General features: G+C 30.3%; 2 protein-coding genes and 1 long non-coding RNA gene across 3 annotated transcripts in view; 2 read left to right on the top strand and 1 right to left on the bottom strand.

Moving 5' to 3' along the window:
* The window catches only part of LOC126734085 (E3 ubiquitin-protein ligase RNF144A), a 246,320-nt gene that overhangs the window by 222,952 nt on the left and 3,721 nt on the right, over positions 1-19,647 (bottom strand). The gene's annotated exons all lie outside the window — the stretch shown is intronic.
* Positions 9,217-13,188, top strand: LOC126734140 (zinc finger BED domain-containing protein 5-like). The gene is made up of 2 exons (XM_050437673.1): positions 9,217-9,656; positions 9,819-13,188. Exon 2 carries the CDS (start codon positions 10,166-10,168, stop codon positions 11,093-11,095), a length of 930 nt encoding a protein of 309 aa, XP_050293630.1. The 5' UTR covers positions 9,217-9,656; positions 9,819-10,165; the 3' UTR covers positions 11,096-13,188.
* LOC126734188 (uncharacterized) lies at positions 13,336-14,446 on the top strand. The gene is made up of 3 exons (XR_007660007.1): positions 13,336-13,825; positions 14,096-14,167; positions 14,264-14,446. It is a non-coding gene; the product is annotated as an uncharacterized LOC126734188 (long non-coding RNA).

The raw sequence follows: 19,647 nt of genomic DNA, 5'->3' as shown, positions 1-19,647 counted from the left end.
ATGCGAATACCTTGGTTTGAATGTTTTAATATTGTTAGCATGATAAATCTTTGTAATTCAGATTTGCTTATGTTCAGCACCGCCGAGCTCTCAATGACATCCAAGGGTTCTCAGCCATTGACTCCAAAGTAAGGATTGTACCAGCATCGTTATCATCGTATCTCTTTTTCTGCTTTTTTTAATCTCAACACTACACGTGGCCTCAAAAAGTTTAATTAGTTGTCTCGCAGAAGATATTGTTACTTCAACTTGCCGATATTTTTCACGAAAAAGATTCAAAACGTACTTTAACCACATACTATTTCCACTGCCATACGATTGCACAATGAAAATTTTCTGGTCTAAACATTTTTCTGTAAATTCTGATAATATTATTAATAACTTTTATAAACTTTACAATAAGATAATGACATAAGTACGTTTTTTGTAAATAACTTCGACAGTGACAATGTTTTATAGTATAATAAATAATATATATAGTATAATAATAATTAATAAATAATAATAAATAATTTAAACGCAAAAATCAAACTGGTTGTGAAATTCGAAATTCGGTCATAATTTTGCATTCTAAATAACTTTTTCTTATAAACTTTTTTTATATCTTGCCTAGAAATACTTCTTTACCTATTCATAAAATTTAAAAAATGCTCATATCGACATGCTTGATTTTTAAAAAATAAAAATATGCTAAATTTTATTTTTTAATCAAACAGGGCTGAATGCCAAACGGTCAACTTTCAACCTCAAAATTTTCTGTCATTTTTACGTATAAATTCGCTCATCCTGAGACACGCTGTATATGTCGGAGACTCATTTTCATTATTTTTGGCGGACATGTTCATTATAAGTAAGTAAAATTCGTTATTCGTGAAAAAACACACATAATTACTATATTGACAAATAAACACGAATTACACTAAATAAAAAAGTAAACTAACGTCTACAACTAAATAAAATAATACAAGTACCGTCGCGAATAAAATAAAAGAACTAGTGATCCGAAGCCAGTCTGTCTATCATCAGTTCTCTCAAAAGACTGCCTTTTTTTCTTTATGCTTCCCCAAGCATTCATTCCCGGCTTCGTTCCACTCTCTCGATATCTCTTAAAAGATATTAAGTCATGACCTTTATTTTATTTCTAAACAAACTTCACTAAAAATCAACATGTACCCAGAGTCATAAAAATAATTAATGGACGCGATCCGCCGATCGTTGGCAGTAACTTAACACCAAGCCTATTACTAATCAAAACAAATCCTTATCTTAATGTTCTTAGCAAAATACGTAGAGCCGACATAAATAATTTAGAACAAATTGTCACTCTTCCGACTCGTTCAGTTGGCACTTCTCATAGCCTCATTGACTTTATCATCTTGTTGAATAAGACTCTACTTAAAGGCGAAGTTCGGCATTATAATATGCATAAAAGTACTGATCATCAGGTTATTAGCTGCAAGTTAAACTGCAATTTTCCCCGTCGCGACGGGCACTCAAAGTTCTGGAATATAGGGATTTTAAAAACTTTGATCATGATGATTATTTTACTGATCTTGTAAATATGAATTGGGCATTAATATTTGAAGCTGGCTCTATACCCAATATGTTGAACATTTAAATAGCAAAATTATCGCTCTGTTAAACGTTAATGCCCCTAAAAAATCAGCCTTTGTACAAGGTAACAAGGCCCAAAACGCCTTGGTTTACTGATACACTGCGAATTATGAAAAAACATCGCTATAATCTTTTACCTAAATATAAAAAAACTAAAGCTTTAAACTTAAAGCTTTATCTGATTGGAATGTCTACAAGGAGATGAGAAATTTATTTAAATAGGCCATGAGAAATGAAAAGAAAGCCTATTTCAATTATGTAGCTCAGACGAAAAATTCAAAATCGATTTGGAATACCTCATCTCAGATAAACGTCTATAATAAAAAAAGAAATATTAGTGATATTCCAAATACCTTAAAAAATGCAAACAAAATAAACCAATTTTTTGTAGATTCAATGGCGAAAATGGTTTATAAAATGTGTTATATAAAATTTTCTAACAAATAAAATCACGTTAAGCAGTTTCTTTTTTAAACAAATTAGCGACCTTTACATTGTTAATACAGTTAAGCAGCTCAAGTCTAATGCTTTTGGGTCCGATAGTATTTCTCTCCAAATGATAAAGCTTTGTGCCCTTGTTATAACGCCTTTTTTGACCCATATTTTTAACCAATGTTTAAGTACTTCATCTTTTCCAATAACATGAAAAACAGCTGTTATCTTACCACTTTCCGAAGAGTCTAATATTAGTTGCATCTCCGAATTAAGTCTCATTAGTTTGCTGCCGGTTGTATCAAAACTGTTTGAGGAAGTAATTTATTCACAGGTACTAGAATAATTGCTACAAAATGATTTACTACCGGAGACTCAGTCAGGATTTCGAAAGAACTATAGCACAGCCTCAGTACTAATAAAAATAGATGCAAGCATTCGATATCCTAAACCACAGGTTTTATGTGCAAAATTACATTATTACGAATTTTCTGACAATACATTAGATTTTTTCAGGAACTATCTTTCATAGATAGAACATAGCGGGTACTTATTGACGGGAAAATGTCTGATCCACTTTTTGTGATTAGAGGAGTACCTCAGGGATCCATACTAGCCCATTGATTTTAATATACACTTGATATGGATTGGTGAGTGAGAAATTGTGATATACAAAGGTATGCAGACGATACACAATTGCGTATAAGCTTTAATAAAAATAAAATTAATGACACCGCTATAATTATAAAATATGAATGTCTCGAATCTATTTACACATATTCTCACAATATTGGGTTAAAACTTAATCCATCCAAATCAGCTGTGATGTTCTTTGGTCCAGACAAAGACTTAGCTCAACAAAATATGCAACTTTATATGAACAGTACTTTAATTCCAAATGTTCTTAAATATAAAAATCTTGGAGTTATTTTTTATCATAATTTAAGGTTTAAAACCCAATAAGCAAAGTTATGCAAAGGTCAATCATATTATATTTCACTCATACATCTCTGTTTAGAAATCATTATTTTATTTTATTTTAAATTGCAAAATCCAACCGGTCGCTTGGTTCTTTCTTTAAACTACTAATTCACGTTGAGGGACTACGAAATTATTATCTTTATTTGTAAATTTTTATAAGTGCCTCATAGGCCCAAGTACCAGGTAAATCTGGTTTTGTTTTGTGTGCAATCGCGGGCCATTTGCATTTGCAGATTTTGTTTGATTTTGACGAGCGTGAAAATTATTTAATATTATCAAGCGTTTTCTTTTTTATTTGATTTTTTTTCATAAAACTAAATTATTGGTAGAGTACGACCATTTATGTTTTTTTTTGTCAGTTGAGCAAGTTGTATAAGGCATTTATTTTTAATCCTAATAATTCTAAAACATGGCTGACAAACTAACAAAGGCTAATTTAAAAAAGAACTACTGCCTTTAAAAGATTACTGGAAGCTCACGAGTGTGGCCTTAATGTTGTACAGTTCTTGTTAGAGCAAATACTATCGTTAACTACTAAACTTGAAAAAAAAACAAAAAAATTAAACTAAACAATGAATTTCAAAGGAACCATAAAACGGTTATTTCCTTGATTAGTGATAAATAATTTTCTTCTTATGATGAAATGAGAATTAATGCTTATAAGGCTTATTAGGGCGTTTTATCTTTAAAACATAATTTTTTTGTTAAATGACTCGTCATCTCAATCTGCCAATGTGTCTGCTGGTGACCATTCCAACCACAAAACACAAATATATAGATTCCAACCACAGAAGTGTAGTAAATCTTCCTAAAATCTCATTGTCTCATTTTGATGGTAATTTTAAGATAAGGCTAACTTTTTATGATTTATTTAATAGTCTCATCCATAATAATTCAGACCTATCCAATGTGAAAAAATTTCAGTATTTATTTACATCATTACATCCTTAGATAGGGAAACTTTGGCTCTAATTAAAGGAATACCTCTTACGGTTTCTAATTATGTGATAGCCTACGAAAAATTAGAAAAGCGGTACCAAAATAAACGAATTTTAGCTAGTCATTATTATAATGAAATATTTAATGCCTCTGTAGTTTCTAAAGCCAATTCTTTTGAACTAAGAAAACTTCTTAATATTATTTCTGAAAACGTTACAGCTCTCAGAATTATTAAGTTGCCTGTAGATCATTGGGATACTTTATTATTTAATTTGCTTGTAAATAAATTATATAAAAACGAGATCTGATTTTAAAATTGAAAATAGTCTCAGTCAAGATTTGCCAACTTATAGACAATTAACTTCCTTTTTAGAAAGGCAATGTCTAGCATTAGAATCTGTTCAATATACTTTCTCATCATTATATTTTAATAATAATAATAAAGGCCAGCCCAGGCGTTATACTAAAAATAAAAAACACCTTTCTAATTTAATGATTTCCACAGGCCAAAATTCATGTGAACAAGCGAAATGCACTTTAAGTTCATTACCACATGTGATTTATAAATGTGACATATTTCGCTCTAAAACACCTTAAGAGAGGTTTTGAATTGCTAAACAACACAATCTTTGTGTCTTGTTTAGTAGTAATTGTTTAGTTTCTCCTCATGCATTCAAAAATTGTGGATCGCCTCATAAGTGTCGTATTTGCATAAACCCTCATCATACTACTCTGCATTTTGACAAGAAATGTAATTTTATAATTTCCCAACAGAATAGTTCTAATTTGGCAACTCATACCAATACTTCTGTTGAGCCCTCGTTTGAGGTTAACCCCACTATTCTCGTGACAAACACTCTTGCCAATACTTACGTCACCAATGATTGCATTACAACTGCCTTGTCTGTCCCTCAGTACACGGTTTTGTTATCTACATGTGAAGTTGAAATAAAGGATAACCGTGGTAATTTTGCAAACATCAGAGTACTACTTGATACTAACTCCTTTTATCTTTAAGACAGGAAAAATTAGTGGATACCCTAATCAACCGATAGCTCTAGAAACCATTTTCGGGTACATTTTACAAAGCAAAACTACAAGTTGCATTTCGAATTTATTTTCATCCCCTTCTCATACTCTTGTTAATTGTCACGTATCCTTAGATGCTCATCTCGATATACAATTGCGAACATTCTGGGAACTAGAGGAAATTCCTAGGCCTCCCCACCTATCTTCAGAAGATAAAAAGTGCGAAGATATATATATGTTCACTCATTCAATTTCATTATCTATTTCCTGCATTTCAATCTCTATAAAAATAAAGACATATTAAATATTATCATTAAAAAACAATTTTCTGAGTTATTGGTTTTTTTCCACTGTTCGTGCGCAAATATTGTGTATGGTCCCTGCTTGGATGTCCACTCTAAAGCTAGGTTACAAAGAATACAAAATTCTTGTATTCGTTTTATAATTTCCCTTACAAATAGAGAGCATGTAAGTCACAAGTTGAGCTTATTAAACTGGCTAAATATGCAAGATAGGCTTAAGCTTCATTTGGCAAGTCTTTTGCATAAATTGTTTGAGACAAGGAAGCCCAAGTACTTATATGGAAAGCTCACATTTCGCTCCAGCACTCATAACTGCCAGATACACCACAATAATTTAGTCAATGTACCTTGTCATAGAACTACTCTTTTTCAGCGTTCTTTCTTAAATGTTATCCCCAAATTATTTAATAGTGATATGCAAAATGTTTTTGTCAGCTTATCCTGTAACTTATTTAAGAATAAATTTAAAAATTATTTACTGTCAAAATATTAATGTAAGGTAATTGTGTATCTGTATTTTTGTGTTTAACTGTGTACATTTCGATGAGCCAGGGCATAAATGCCAATTTGTATTTGATTTAGTCAAATTAAAGTTAAAACACAAAACGTATAATTCCTTAGTTAGCCTTTGGTAATAGTAAGATTGAGAGATTTATTTTAGATATTTTAAAGCTTATATATAGATGAATTGTATTTAATTTTCCTTTTGCATGCTCGGTTAAGCAAACAGCTATGCTGCACTTCGCCGAGTATAAAATAAAGACGCATTTATTTATTTATTATTATTTTATGTTTTATATCTTATTCCTATGTTATATCTTATTTAATATAATTTCCCCAAAAACGGCATATTCAAAAAATTTTAAAGTGAGAATATTGTGTAAAGCCTTAGTGCTATGAATTCTTGATTCAAAGTGTGACAGTATATGTACAACAGGGGTTTTGAAAGTTAAGTCATTTATTTTAACTACTTGCTGGACTCTTCAAAAGGAGTTGATCTACCAAAAATCTGTCTAAAACTTGCATAATAAAAGAGAAAGTAAAACATAAAAAAAATTGAAAACATAAGAAAAAATATCTGATTTTTGTATACTACTATTTAATCTTCCGTTTATCAAAATTTATGTAATTGTGTGATTTTTAGAATGAATCTTTGGTTCAATCAGTTGTATGAGTCTTTTGATAGTGCGTATTTCATTTATCTGATTATTTTGTGCGTAAAAATAGCCCATATTTAAGAAAACAATGAAATATTGAACATAGTACTTACCTATGGAGAGTTCCAATCAAATACAGCCGCAACATGCAGGTTGCATGCGGAAAGATTTTCTTGAAGAAATTATTCGGCCCCGTGTATGTAAATTTAGTTTAACAGTATTATTATTATTATGATGTACAGGGGTCTTACAACCTGAATATCATCCTTAAAGAATTTCATTTTTTTCAGGAGCTTTTAGAGATTTTACAAAATAAATTTTGGCATAGACGAAGGCATCTCTACACAAGGTGGAGTGTAAAATATCTATAACAGTCTTGTTTAGACCGTAGAAAATACACTTCAAGATAATAGATTTTCTAGATAATTTCAAGATAATAGATTTTCATTAAATGCTTGGGCTGGCGTGATAAATGGTATGCTTATTTGACTTTTTAGTTTACCAATACCGCCTTAAAGAGTTTAAACTATTTATTTAATACCAGGAACAATATTTTAATATAATTAAGAAGGTATGTGTCAAGGAATGTCCAAACTTAGGAGATATTTCTCGAAGACCGGTGAGGAAGAAAGGAATTTTGTGAAACCAAAATAGAAAAAGCAAATGAAAATTACATTTTTTTAGGAAATGTTCTCAGTATCCTCAAAAATTGAATATTTGGCGACCATATTATAGGGCCATTTTCATGATAAACGCCGAAAAATACCTTGGGTTGCTACAAAATAAGTTCGTCCTGCCATTTAAATTCTCTCCGATTTAGATCTGGGATCGGTGTATTTTCATCAAGATACCTGTATTGCATTCCTGTCCTGCAATGCGGTTATAGTAAGAAAATTTTAAAAAAATGCTTTTCCTAATCCATCTTATCCACTTTCTGGATGTACAGATTTGTCTCAAAAAGACTTAATTTTTTGGGGTCTCAAAATCATTAAAAAATACATTTTGTAGAAAAACAAAAATGCTATTTCACCAGATACTCTTTTCGAAATAGGAAATGGCTTTTAGGTTTAGCTAACAAAGAAAGTATGTTTAAGCCTTTTATTTAAATAACTAATATTTGTTAAGTTTATTTTTATGTACATTTAGTAGAATAACGGTTTAGTTTTTATTTTTTAATAAACATTTTGATTTTACTATTCTATAGTCTGGTCAGCTGGAAACGGAGAAAATCGACAAAAACTATTTTCTTTCAAATACATATCAAAATTTTATCTTTTCCTACTGGATAAAACATTTTTAATAATAAATGATAATGCTCTTTTCGATTCCGTTTAAAATTTTTAATAATTTTTGTTATTTCCATTAAGAAAAACGGCTTACGTCCGTGCAATAATCAAAATAGGCGAAAAAAGTCTCGAGTCGACATAGGGCTTTTTTGCTTGTAAAAGCGCTCGAGTATCGTCCACTTACAAGCAAAGAACTACCAAGTTCGAACTCTGATGACGTCAGCTACTATATAACCTAAAATTTATATTCTCGATTCACTTAATTAATATATTCTTTATTCATTGAAATTATCGCCCGGTTTAATGTTGACGAACATTGCAAATCGTAATCCTATTGATAATTCGCTTAAATAAATATTCAAAATCAATCGTTCTAATAAATATTTGAAGAAAGAAAAATTATACCTTATTTGACACGAAAAGTCTCATAATTTAAATGCATGATGCTGAATTTATGAGTGACAAAAAAACGGATTTCATAAAGATTCAAAGATTATTGATTATATTAACACGGAGTATCAATTGACAAATATTTGATGTTCATTTCGCTGATGAAATGTTTGCCGGTGACCTTGAAAGGAACATTGAAAGGCTAGAATTAGTAAACATCAACTTTGTTTGAGTCACGAACTTAATAAATATACCTGGACTGCTAATGCATATGGTCACGATACCCGAAAATGACCACTTCCTGGAGGCCGCCATTTTTATAGTGGTTGTGTCCTTTTGATGGCTGAAGTGTTGCCAATAAAAAATATATTGAATAACGGTAATGAAGTTGACGACACTGACGTTTGACGTTTGTGTATAACGGATTGCCTAGTTTTTGGCGATTTGTAAACGACGCTTGGGTATATCGTCTAGAACAGGCGATGTATCTTTCTCCTTATTTAATACGTGAATAATGTATCACCATCTTTATTTAAAGGTATTTGGTACACTCTTTCTCAAAACCGAATAATATATTTTTACTATATGAACCCTTGCTAATTACAAACCCTCATAAAATCATCTATATTTTGAATTTTATAGATGGTTGTACCTATTAATGTGGAAACACGCTGTACATGGAAGGAAAGTAAAACTCTTAATAGTAAAAATAGAAATAAAATAAAAGTGTTTTTAACTGAATATGTTAAGTAAATACAAGCAAAAATTTAAATGAAGATCATCATTTTCATGGTATTAGGATTTATAAGATTCAAATTTAAGTTTAGATTTATAAGATTCAAGATTATCAGAATAATAAAACAAATATTTTAAAGTGCATGCATCTATTTCATTGATTGAAACTTTGTCTCATTTTAGGTGAGAATTATTTTGTTTCATAAATTTTAATGAAATTCTTAAGGAAGTACAAGGAAAATCACAGTTCTAACGCAACTATCTTAAATTCTTACCTATATGTAACTTCCTATTTTGTTTTTTTGTAAACATAACCTCTCAAAAACATTAATTGTGTCGGTTTCCCAGTGTTGCCAGGTCTGGTGAAATTTCACCAGATCTGGTGATTTTTAGGTTTTTCTGGTGACTGGTGAAAAACTTTTCCTAAAATCTTAAATCTGGTGATTTTCCAACTTGTGTAAACATAAATCGGTTTCCTTAATCGTATTTAACAAAATCGTAGTTATATATTTAATTACAAGAATTATTTTTATTTTAGAGCGAATTTGCCCATTGGCCATTCCTATTATTGTATTTAATACATCACTAAGGTAATCTTAATATAACCGGGGATTCCCGGGATTCGCAAACGCTGTACTATGCATTATGCAAAAACGCTGTTCATGGCTTAGCTTAGCAGGTCGCGTCTCGTCTCTTGTCTCTCGTACTCTCATTATTATAGCTGCAATTTTTGCATCGCTTTGTCTGTCTTGTGTTAAAATAATTCAACATTGCACGTGTTATACAAGAAGGTATGTAATTTTAAAAAATATGTTTATGATTTTTGGCTATTTATTGAATTCTGTAATATTATATAGGTAGATATTAATTAGCAGTTTATAAAAATTAATGTGCAAATTTTAATTTATTATCGAGCTATACGGAGTCATTTACTTTATAATAAATCTTTTAAGGTGTCAAGATAAGAAAATTTTTGAAATGTCAGGAAAAAAAATCTCCATCTGACGATCCTCAACCGTCGACTAGCCAGTCATCAGGTCAAACAGAATAGAAGCAAGATGAAATCCGTTGTAAGAAAAATTCTGACGACTCAGATTCGGATTGTGATGTTGTTCCCCTCGTGCTAGAAAGAAGCAATATGCCCACAAATACAATCTATCATGGGAGGAAATGAACGAATTCAAATCTTGGATTTGTAGTAGTAATAAGGGTGACATATATTTTTCTTGTAAGGTTTGTGATAAACATTTTATCGGCGGGATAGCGGCAGTAAAAAAAACATGCAAATTCGAAAAAACATATGACAAATATGTCTGCTTTAAAAAAACAACATGTACTTTCATCCACATCTTTTCAGCTTTCTGATAGTAGAGTTGTTAAAGAAAATGAAATACGAATTGCAAGTTTTATTGCGGAGCATAATATTCCAATAATGGTATCAGATCATTTAGTAGAACTTATTAAGACCATCTGCAATTCTAAAATGAATAATACGCAAATTTCGAAAATGTCATGCGGAAGAACGAAATGTACTGCTATTATAAACAATGTAACGGGCAAAAGCAGTTTTGACATTTTGGTAGAAAAGCTTAGATGTAACAAATTTTCTTTATTGGTGGATGAATCTACTGATAAATCCGCTATTAAAAACTTGGCAATGGTAGTACGTTTCAACGAATATTTTACTATAAAAGATGAATTTCTATCACTTGTTCCTGTTAAAAATGCAACTGCCGAGGGTTTGTATAATGTTATAGTAGATTTTTTCAATGAACATGTTATTCCTTACAAACAGAATTTAGTCGGTTTCGCGGCAGATAGCGCAAATGCAATGATGGGCAGAAATCATTCTCTTAAAACTCTACTAATAAAAGATATTCCGAATTTATTTGTAATTAAGTGTGTTTGCCATTCTTTTGCTTTGTGTGCGTCATATGCCTGCGAAAAAATACGAAATTCCGTAGAGAAACTTGTAAGGAACATTTTTTCGTTCTTGCAATATAGTTATAAAAGGCAACAAGAATTTCAAAAATTTCTTACTATTAAGCCACATAAGCTCTTGCAACCCTCTCAAACAAGGTGGTTGTCATTAAATGCTGTGGTTGTAAAAGTTATTGAGCAATTTGACGCTCTAAAGCTGTATTTTAGAATAGAAGCATTTGAATCTCAATCTTTGGGAGCAAGTGAGATCCATACAGCCCTTTCTGATCCCACGGCAAAATTATACTAATTTTTTCTGGGAATATATTTTGCTAACGTTTACTAACTTAAATTTAGAGTTTCAAGCTGAAACCCCAAAAATTCATTTACTATATGAGAAAATAACTACCCAATATCAACTTTTACTGAGCTATTATATTAAACCGGAGTATTTAAAAAACACTGAAGTATCCAAACTACAGTATAGAAATCCGGAAAATTTCTTGCCTTTAGAATCTATTTATTTAGGACCCAAAATAGTTAGCGCATTTCAACAAAATGAGATAAGTAATGAGGAAAAAACAACATTTTTGATCAAATGCCTGGATTTTTACGTTAAAGCAGCTCATCAAATTTACCAGAGATTCCCGTTTAATAGTAGAGAAATGAACATTCTTAAACAGATTTAATTTTTGAATCCATTAAATATTCCAAACGTGGATAGTATAGCGTCTGCTGCTATTAATTTTCCAAATGTGGTAAATGACATAAATAGTTTGGATAGAGAGTTTCGATTATTAAAAAATAGTTCCATTGACTTCACAATAGATTATTTTGATTTATGGAAAAAAATATGTTTATTAAAAAAAGGCGATGATACCTATGAATATCCGGAATTGTCCAAATTTGTTAAAATATTGCTTACTTTACCTCATAGCAGCGCGTGCGTCGAAAGGGTATTTAGTACTATCAATCTTAATAAAACAAAATTGAGAAACAAATTAGGAGAAGTAACCATAAGTGGTATTTTACATACTAAAAGACTGATTGATAAAAACTGCTATGATTATAACATACCAAAAATTGTTACATCAAAACGTAATGATAATATGTATACCTAAATAAAATATATCTTTATATACATTTGAATATCTTGTTGGCCTGTTTTCAATGTTTTTTTTTAATAGAATATTATTTTTTGTAATATTTTTGAGGGAAAAAGAACCTTGCATATTGTACTAAATAATAAATAAATAGAAACAAAATACTTAAAGTAGTTTTTTTATTTATTTATTTTCGAGTAAAGCGTTTTTAACTTATATAATAATAATATGTACCACTGAATCATCTTTAAAAAAAGCGACAAATAATTTAAAACATCTTAAAAACAATTATTACTGATTGAATAAAATCTGGTGAAAAATAATGTAAATCTGGCAACTTTTTTGGCTCCGACCTGGTGATTTTTTATTTTTTGACTTGGCAACACTGCGGTTTCCATACAATTGGCACGACTAAACTTTGTCAGAGTGACCAACATCGAAAAGACACAATCAAGCAAAATGGCGGCCCCCTAGTAGTGGTCATTTACTTTGCATTGAATTGGCAGTCCAGGTATATTTATTAAGTTCGTGGTTTGAGTCCAACATGTGCACAGGGGCAAGAGGGGTGTTTTGTTTACATACATCTTTGCCGATTCTCTGTTGTCAAGTCCACACAAATTTCCAACGGAGGAAATTTTTAGCTATATATTAACAACCATTATAAAGTTAATTTAACTTATTTATATTGTATTTTACAGGAAAATTTAAAATAAAATGTGTAAATAGAATTAGCCTATTCTAAGAATTAATATAATATCCTTAACCAAAAAAAAAACAAAATTATTAACATTCTTATTCCTAAAACTGTTTCTAAAAATTTTGAAGCGACAACACCGGAAGCTTAATTGCCTGAGCGATACGCGTAGTGTCATCTGTCAAACGGCTTTTTGTTTATATTTGGGACTTGTGTATTTTCTTTCATTTTTGGTTTAAAAAGGAAAAAGGTCACATTTTAGTGTTTTTTTAAATTGCTAGGATGGCAAAAACGTGTGTCGTTTGTGCCACATCAAGATAAAAAGACGATTAAAGCCGATCTTGTCACAAGTAAGTACCGATTCTTTCATAACATCATATCATGGGGCTACCATGATCATAAACGTAGAATAGAGGGGATCTTATAGAAATAGACCTAATAAAACCTTAAATGTGAAAGTGTGCTAAATACAAAAATCTTTATATTTTTAAATCTAAATATTTTTTTGAAAATATTCATCTATTAATAGGCTATAAAAAATTTAAAACTAGAGTTTTGTCCATGGTTTTATTAACAGGATTTTATGTTTCTTTTTGTTGTTTTGGCGAAAAAAGGCATAATATTAAAAAAAGACATGTATATGTAGTTATATTTTTTTAATATAGACATTAGGTAGATAGATGAAATTACTAATTTTTTATTCGCCTTAAAGAATTTTGAAATTTATTAAGATATTGATATCTATGTATAAAGTTAATTTTGTCTTTCCGTAAATTTTTTTTTTTTTTTACTTTAATGAAACTTACAATAATATATATAGTAATTGGCACCACATATTAATTTATTACTGTATTTTTTTTTGCTTTTTGATTAAATGTCAAATACTTATTATAGATTGCCTAATGACCATGCCCAAAGGAAACAATGGATTTCATTACTGGAAATCAACACGATTAAAAAGAACATATTTGTTTGTTCAGATTACTTCCTTAGAAGTGATTTCTTACATGAGGGAGATGATATTATCAGTAGGACTTCTGGTACTTATTGAATTAGGTATGTGTGTAAAAGTACTTTTTTACTAGGATTTCTGATGCATTCTGAATCATTCATCATCAACGATAACTGCATCTGAGATTAATAGTTCTACAGTAACCGTGGCGTCTAGGTCAACAACTACTATTTCTCATCTAAGCCGTTTTAGTTCAACTGCTACACACTCCCTGACTCCGCCAAGAAAAAGGTAAAAATACTCTCAAAATAGACATCAATATAGCTCATTTACAAAATTATTGTTCAACTCTTTCTCTAAGTACAAATAAGAGTTTTATGCTAAGTATGGCAGTTCTTATTTAAAAGTGATATAGTATTTCATTGTGTTATATTTGTTTAATTAGATGCAATTAATATATGCGATATTATAAAGGTTCTTTATAATAACATACATTTTACTGATCAATTGGAATATCATAATACTTTTTTTTTAGTTTTTTCTTTTCGTTTTTGCTTTTAGACTTAGAGATGTAGAGGTATGCTTGGAGAAAGATAATAATTTAATAACATTAATATCACCACCACACAAAAAGTAAGTTTTTTTTTATATAAGTTCATATATAATTATTTAAAAAATTGACACATTTTAAATTTTGGTAATACTATATATTTATGTACATTATTCTAGGGTAAACTCAAAATGGTATCCTGGGGACCTAAGCACTGATGATTTCACCGTTTCAATATGTACAAACTATGTAGCAACTTTATTTTTTTTAATATTTAATGCCTAATTTATAAGTTTCATTACATATTTTATTTGACTTGTAAAAGTGTGTATTACTACTAATAAACTATTTAATCTAATGTACTTAGTCGCTTGATATTTTATTAAAGGGGAGCAGCAGTGGCGAAGCGTACGAGTAGACAAGGTAGACACTGTCTACCCAAAATTATCCAGTTATTTGTCATTAATTTATCACGTAATTATTTCATGTAATTGTTGAATTAAAATTAAAAAAAAAAACACAGAACGTAGTCGCTATCTTTAATATTATATAGTATCTAAACATGATTAATCCGAAGGCGCGCCCCGCCTGCCGCACTGATTAAGATAAAAATACAGGACTGACACCCAATTAATGTATACGAGTCCCAGGAAGACACATTCATATTTGTCTTCCGAAATTTGGAGCATATAATCGAACCAAATACGCATCAAGCAGGCTACAGAGGTCCCGCCGCATCAGCATTCAGCCTATTACGTATGCAAAATTTACTCGCGGGAAAGACATTGGAGCTTTTGTCTATCGAAGTCGACCAGCTATTTTATTATGCTGTTGAGGGTTATTGTGTATGGACACGCTTGATCTGGTCGGCCGCAATACATCTTCAGTTTTGTTTCGTTTTGATGAATCTGCATTTGGTGGGGGCGCGTGCTATAGTAATTTAATAATAATTAGTATTTTTATTTTTGGGTGTATAGAAAAGGTTTTTTTAGTGGATATTTTAGTGGTTATTTATGAACGACTGTTCGATATTGGCAATTGTATTTTAGTTCTGTTTTTTGTAAGTAGTATTTATTTTTATCTCTCTATCTTTTAATGCTAGTAGTAATTATTTTTTTCGTTTTTATATCACTACATAATTTTTCTCTTTGAGTTAATATTTCATGCGCTTTCATTCTCATTTCATTAAAGTGAATAATATTAAATACACATTTTTTTCTAATTAACGATTTTTATTGTTTGTCTACCTGAAAAAAAAGTTCACGCTTCGCCACTGGGGAGCAGTAGTATTGTTTTGTACCTTCGGAAACAACTATACAAAAATTGTTATGAGATTATTATATTTATTTATTATTAAGTGATTTTTGCCATTTCTATATAACAAATGCTTAAATAGAAATGCATCATGCACATTGCATCAGAGATGTTGCAAGCAAACAAATTTGCCCATAGTTCCACGACATGCCACTTCTAGCCCACAGAACACAAATATATAGAGAAGTGGTGGTTGCATACAAACTGAAAGAAATTCTTCTAACAAATCAGCTAACGGCCTCTCGCTTGGCAGCGGAAACTGTTGTAACTAACTTGACAGTTTAACGTGTCTAATTGGACCAATCGAAATGGTAGAAAGGCGTGGCCAAATTAAGGCGGGAAATGACATTTTATTTAATCTGACAATCTTATCATTTAATCGTAATATCTAAAGCAAACGCCTAATCAAAAAGGTTACTCATAGAGAAAAGAGCCTTTTTGTTTAGGTATTAGCATCAGATATTTATCTGAACAAAAATAAAACTTTTTAGCTTTATTTTACATATCTAAATAGGTTAATTTTCTGCAATAATCTACGAAAGTGTACTAACAATAGTGTACGACATATCACCAATTGGACAAATGGAAATAAAACAATGTTTTTTTTGCTTTAATACATTTATTATTTAATTTTCCTGGAAAAAAAATTACTTAAAATGATATACATAATATTCAATAATTCATTATAACAGACATTATATAAATAAGAATTATTCTAAAAATTTTTAAAATTATTTTGTTAGCACTGAACTACCCTAATTTTATACAGATTAGAAAAGGTTGTCAACATTTTTGTGCTATTTTCTCATAATACATCTAAAGGCATTCCCATTAGGTTAATAATATCCTCATTTTATTAACACATAGAGTCAAGAGAGGATGAATTATTCTTATTTAATATGTACTTGTATCTGTTTCCTAAAGAAAAATTTAACAGATTTTAAAATTATTTAAATTATAATCTAAATATTAATTTTTAAAACTAATTAAAAATTCTATAACAGTTTATTATCAAAAGAAACAATATATCCATCGACCAAACAAAATAAACTCTTTCAAAATGAAAACAACTTTTTAGTATACACATATATCACTTACATAGAATATATTTGTTGGTCTCTTATAATACTAACAACATATCTTGGAACTATAATATTACTAAAAACTTAATTCAAGGATAGATGTTTACATAAAATAAAAAGAAACGCTTAAAAAACAAGTTGTAAGAAAAACATTAATTCTGATCCATTGCGGGTGCTCAGGTCTCTTAGACGCTATACAGCAGATTAAAATTTGTGGAGAACTGATCAGAAGAAATTCTATAGCTCAAAGTCTTAATAATATTTACATTGCATATCCCTCTCCATGTGTTTCTTGTAATATGAACTGAAGGAAATTAAAAAAATCTTTTATTACTGTTTCTCAGAAACCTTTAAAATATACATATAAATTAAAATATATAATTATATATATAACTGATATATGCAGATATTTTGTTATATATAATTATAATACATACATTATACTCTTACATCAAGGTCAGGAAAATTCCAATCAATATTTAATTGTTGAATAGAAAATGAGAGGCCAGACATTTTGTAATATGTATTTATAATAATCAAGTTGAAAATTAAATACTTGAAAAGTGAAACTTCTTCATTGAAATCAACTGAATTTGATTTTATTAAAGACGAAAGATTGACAATACAAAAACATAATAGTAATAAATAAAATCAGATTTTCTTACCAGAAACCTGGAATTGCTTGCCGCAAATTAATTAAAACACCACTCCCAATATTGAAAGAGAACTTTTTAGAAAAAAATCATAAATTTAAAATAACATCCTTAAAACAAATAGCAAACTCAACCCACGCTTGCATTCATTGAAATGAAAAACAAACTCAGATGGTATGACAATGACAAATGATGTTCTATCAGTCAATGTCAACAACTGTCTATCAGCTCCCTGTCAATTTTGCCAAGCAAGATGGCCGATATACGATTCCGCTTTTCACCATACAAGTTTCATCCATGTGTTCTAGCCTTTCAATGTTCTAAGCCACTGACAACAGGAAAACAGCTGATGACCCTCGGGTTTCCTCGCTCGTTTCCCGAGACCGAACGAAGACAGAGGCCTTTTTTTTCGTGTAACGAAACGTGACGCTCGAGCAAGGGAAGGAGGATCTAAGTCTATGCACGTTTGCACTTGATGGATTTGAGGCCAATCTTCGACGCTTTTACAAGTAAAAAAGAACCTAAGTCGACTTACGATGCTTCTTAGAAGTTGTAAATGATGTAAATGACCATTTACAACTTTTTCTATACATATCTTTTTTCTAAGTTACTAAATTTGGTTAATTCTTATATGAGTTTCTCTATTTATGTCCAACCTAAAATATATGGATTCATGCTATAAATAAAAAGCTGATAATACGAAAATGGAATGTAATGGAAAAACGCGACAATATTTTCAGGAAATAGTAATTTAAATACTAAAGGTTTTTACAATATAAGGGATTTTAAAGAGTTGCTCTACTTTTGTCTGATAGTGTATATAACAAGTGCATACAAGATGTATAATGTACTTGTAGATTAATCAGGGACTACCTAGGCGAATAAAAAAAAACAAATTGTTATTTCTTCACTAAAAAAAACAAAGTTATAAAAAATCTTTAAATCTAAGACCACGATTACGTTATCTGTAAGATCAGCAAAATCGAGCTTGATGCGAGAGGGACGTGGAGCTTAGCAGCAGGAGAGTGCTGCACTCGACAACTCTTTGATTGTTTTTTTGCTACTGTTAGGAATTTTTGTTTCATAAACATCATAATATTTTGGTACATAAGAAAATAAGTGAAATAAATATGTTTAATAGTGATGGAAGTACTACACTATTAAAAGATACAATAAAGAACTACTATGTTTCTGTTTCTATATTTTTTATAAGAAAAACGGAGAACTTGTATAACTCATCTATGCTGAATGAATTCTAGTGAGAGATGTTGGGCGTGCGTTACGAATAAGTTCACTGGTAACATTGGTCGTAAAATATTACTGTTTTCGCTAATCTATTTGTTATTTAATTACGTAATTGTGTCTGAACGATAACCTTGTGAGTTCTTAAAATGACTTAAGGTGCAAATAAAGCGAAGATCCTTCTAAGAAGCAAACAGTTGAGTATCACAAACTCAGCGAACGCATGGAGCAAATAGCCGCCTAGTTTACGGCCGAGTTGGAGACATTTAAAAAAGATCTACAGGAAAAACCATCAAAAAATCTTAAATTGCGTAGTATGAGTAGTGGCACAGATGTTTACCGCCTTTGAAAAATCTGTTATAGAGTCTTTAAAGAGCCTGCAATAGAAAGTAGCGCGATTAAAGACGGATTTACGGATGCAAATAAACCAAAACAAAGTGCTGATAGACGGTCTAGCAGAATCAAAACCAAATCAAACCAAAACCAAACAAGCCCAGTAACCCAGTTGTCATTTGTATTTGTCAGCAGTGGCTATGGGACAAAATATAGTACCGTAAAACAAAACTTAAAGTTTTATTTTATTTACTGAGCTGCTAACAACTAATAATCTTAAATTATTTAAATAAACGCGTGTGGATTTCCAAAATTCTTGTTGGACTGCAAGGGGTAGAGTGTTTCTGTGTTCTAAGGGGTCAAAAACGATTGTGAATTCATTGGAAGAGTTAAAAAAATTGTTGAAAATGGTTCGGGTAGTGAGTGCGAAATCAATGAGTAGCATGGAAAAATTATGGAATTTTAAAAGCTATGACTTTCGTATTGGCTTAAATGGTTAATAGTTTGTAAAGCATAATTTTTTTTACTATATACATATCCAAATTATTAAAAATAATTAAATTTAATTTTTTTTCTTACAAAATAATTATAGTTTTTTATTGTTATATTAATAGAACCATTTGGTTATTTTTTCGGTAATTACCATGTTGCTAATATTATTTATACGTGTATTATTAGGATTAGGTAATATAATAGTATTTTGTCACGATTTTGATAAATATAAAGGATGTAACTGTAATACAATTATAATAATAAGTAAATTTGACTTTGCTGGTGGAGCGGGAGTATTGGTGTGTGCAGTGGGTGGTGGGATGGACATCTGGAATTTCGGTGACAGAAATGGATGATTTTGAATCTTTACATGCAAATGGGCAAAGAATATTTACAAAAGATCATCTGTACACATCTTAATGTTCGATCCCTAAATACCAGGTTTGA

This window comes from Anthonomus grandis, chromosome 1, assembly GCF_022605725.1.
Source record: "Anthonomus grandis grandis chromosome 1, icAntGran1.3, whole genome shotgun sequence".
In the NCBI taxonomy this organism is placed as follows: Eukaryota; Metazoa; Arthropoda; class Insecta; order Coleoptera; family Curculionidae; genus Anthonomus; species Anthonomus grandis.
Note: the sequence above shows the minus strand (reverse complement) of the source record. Positions and strands in the feature narration are given on the sequence as shown.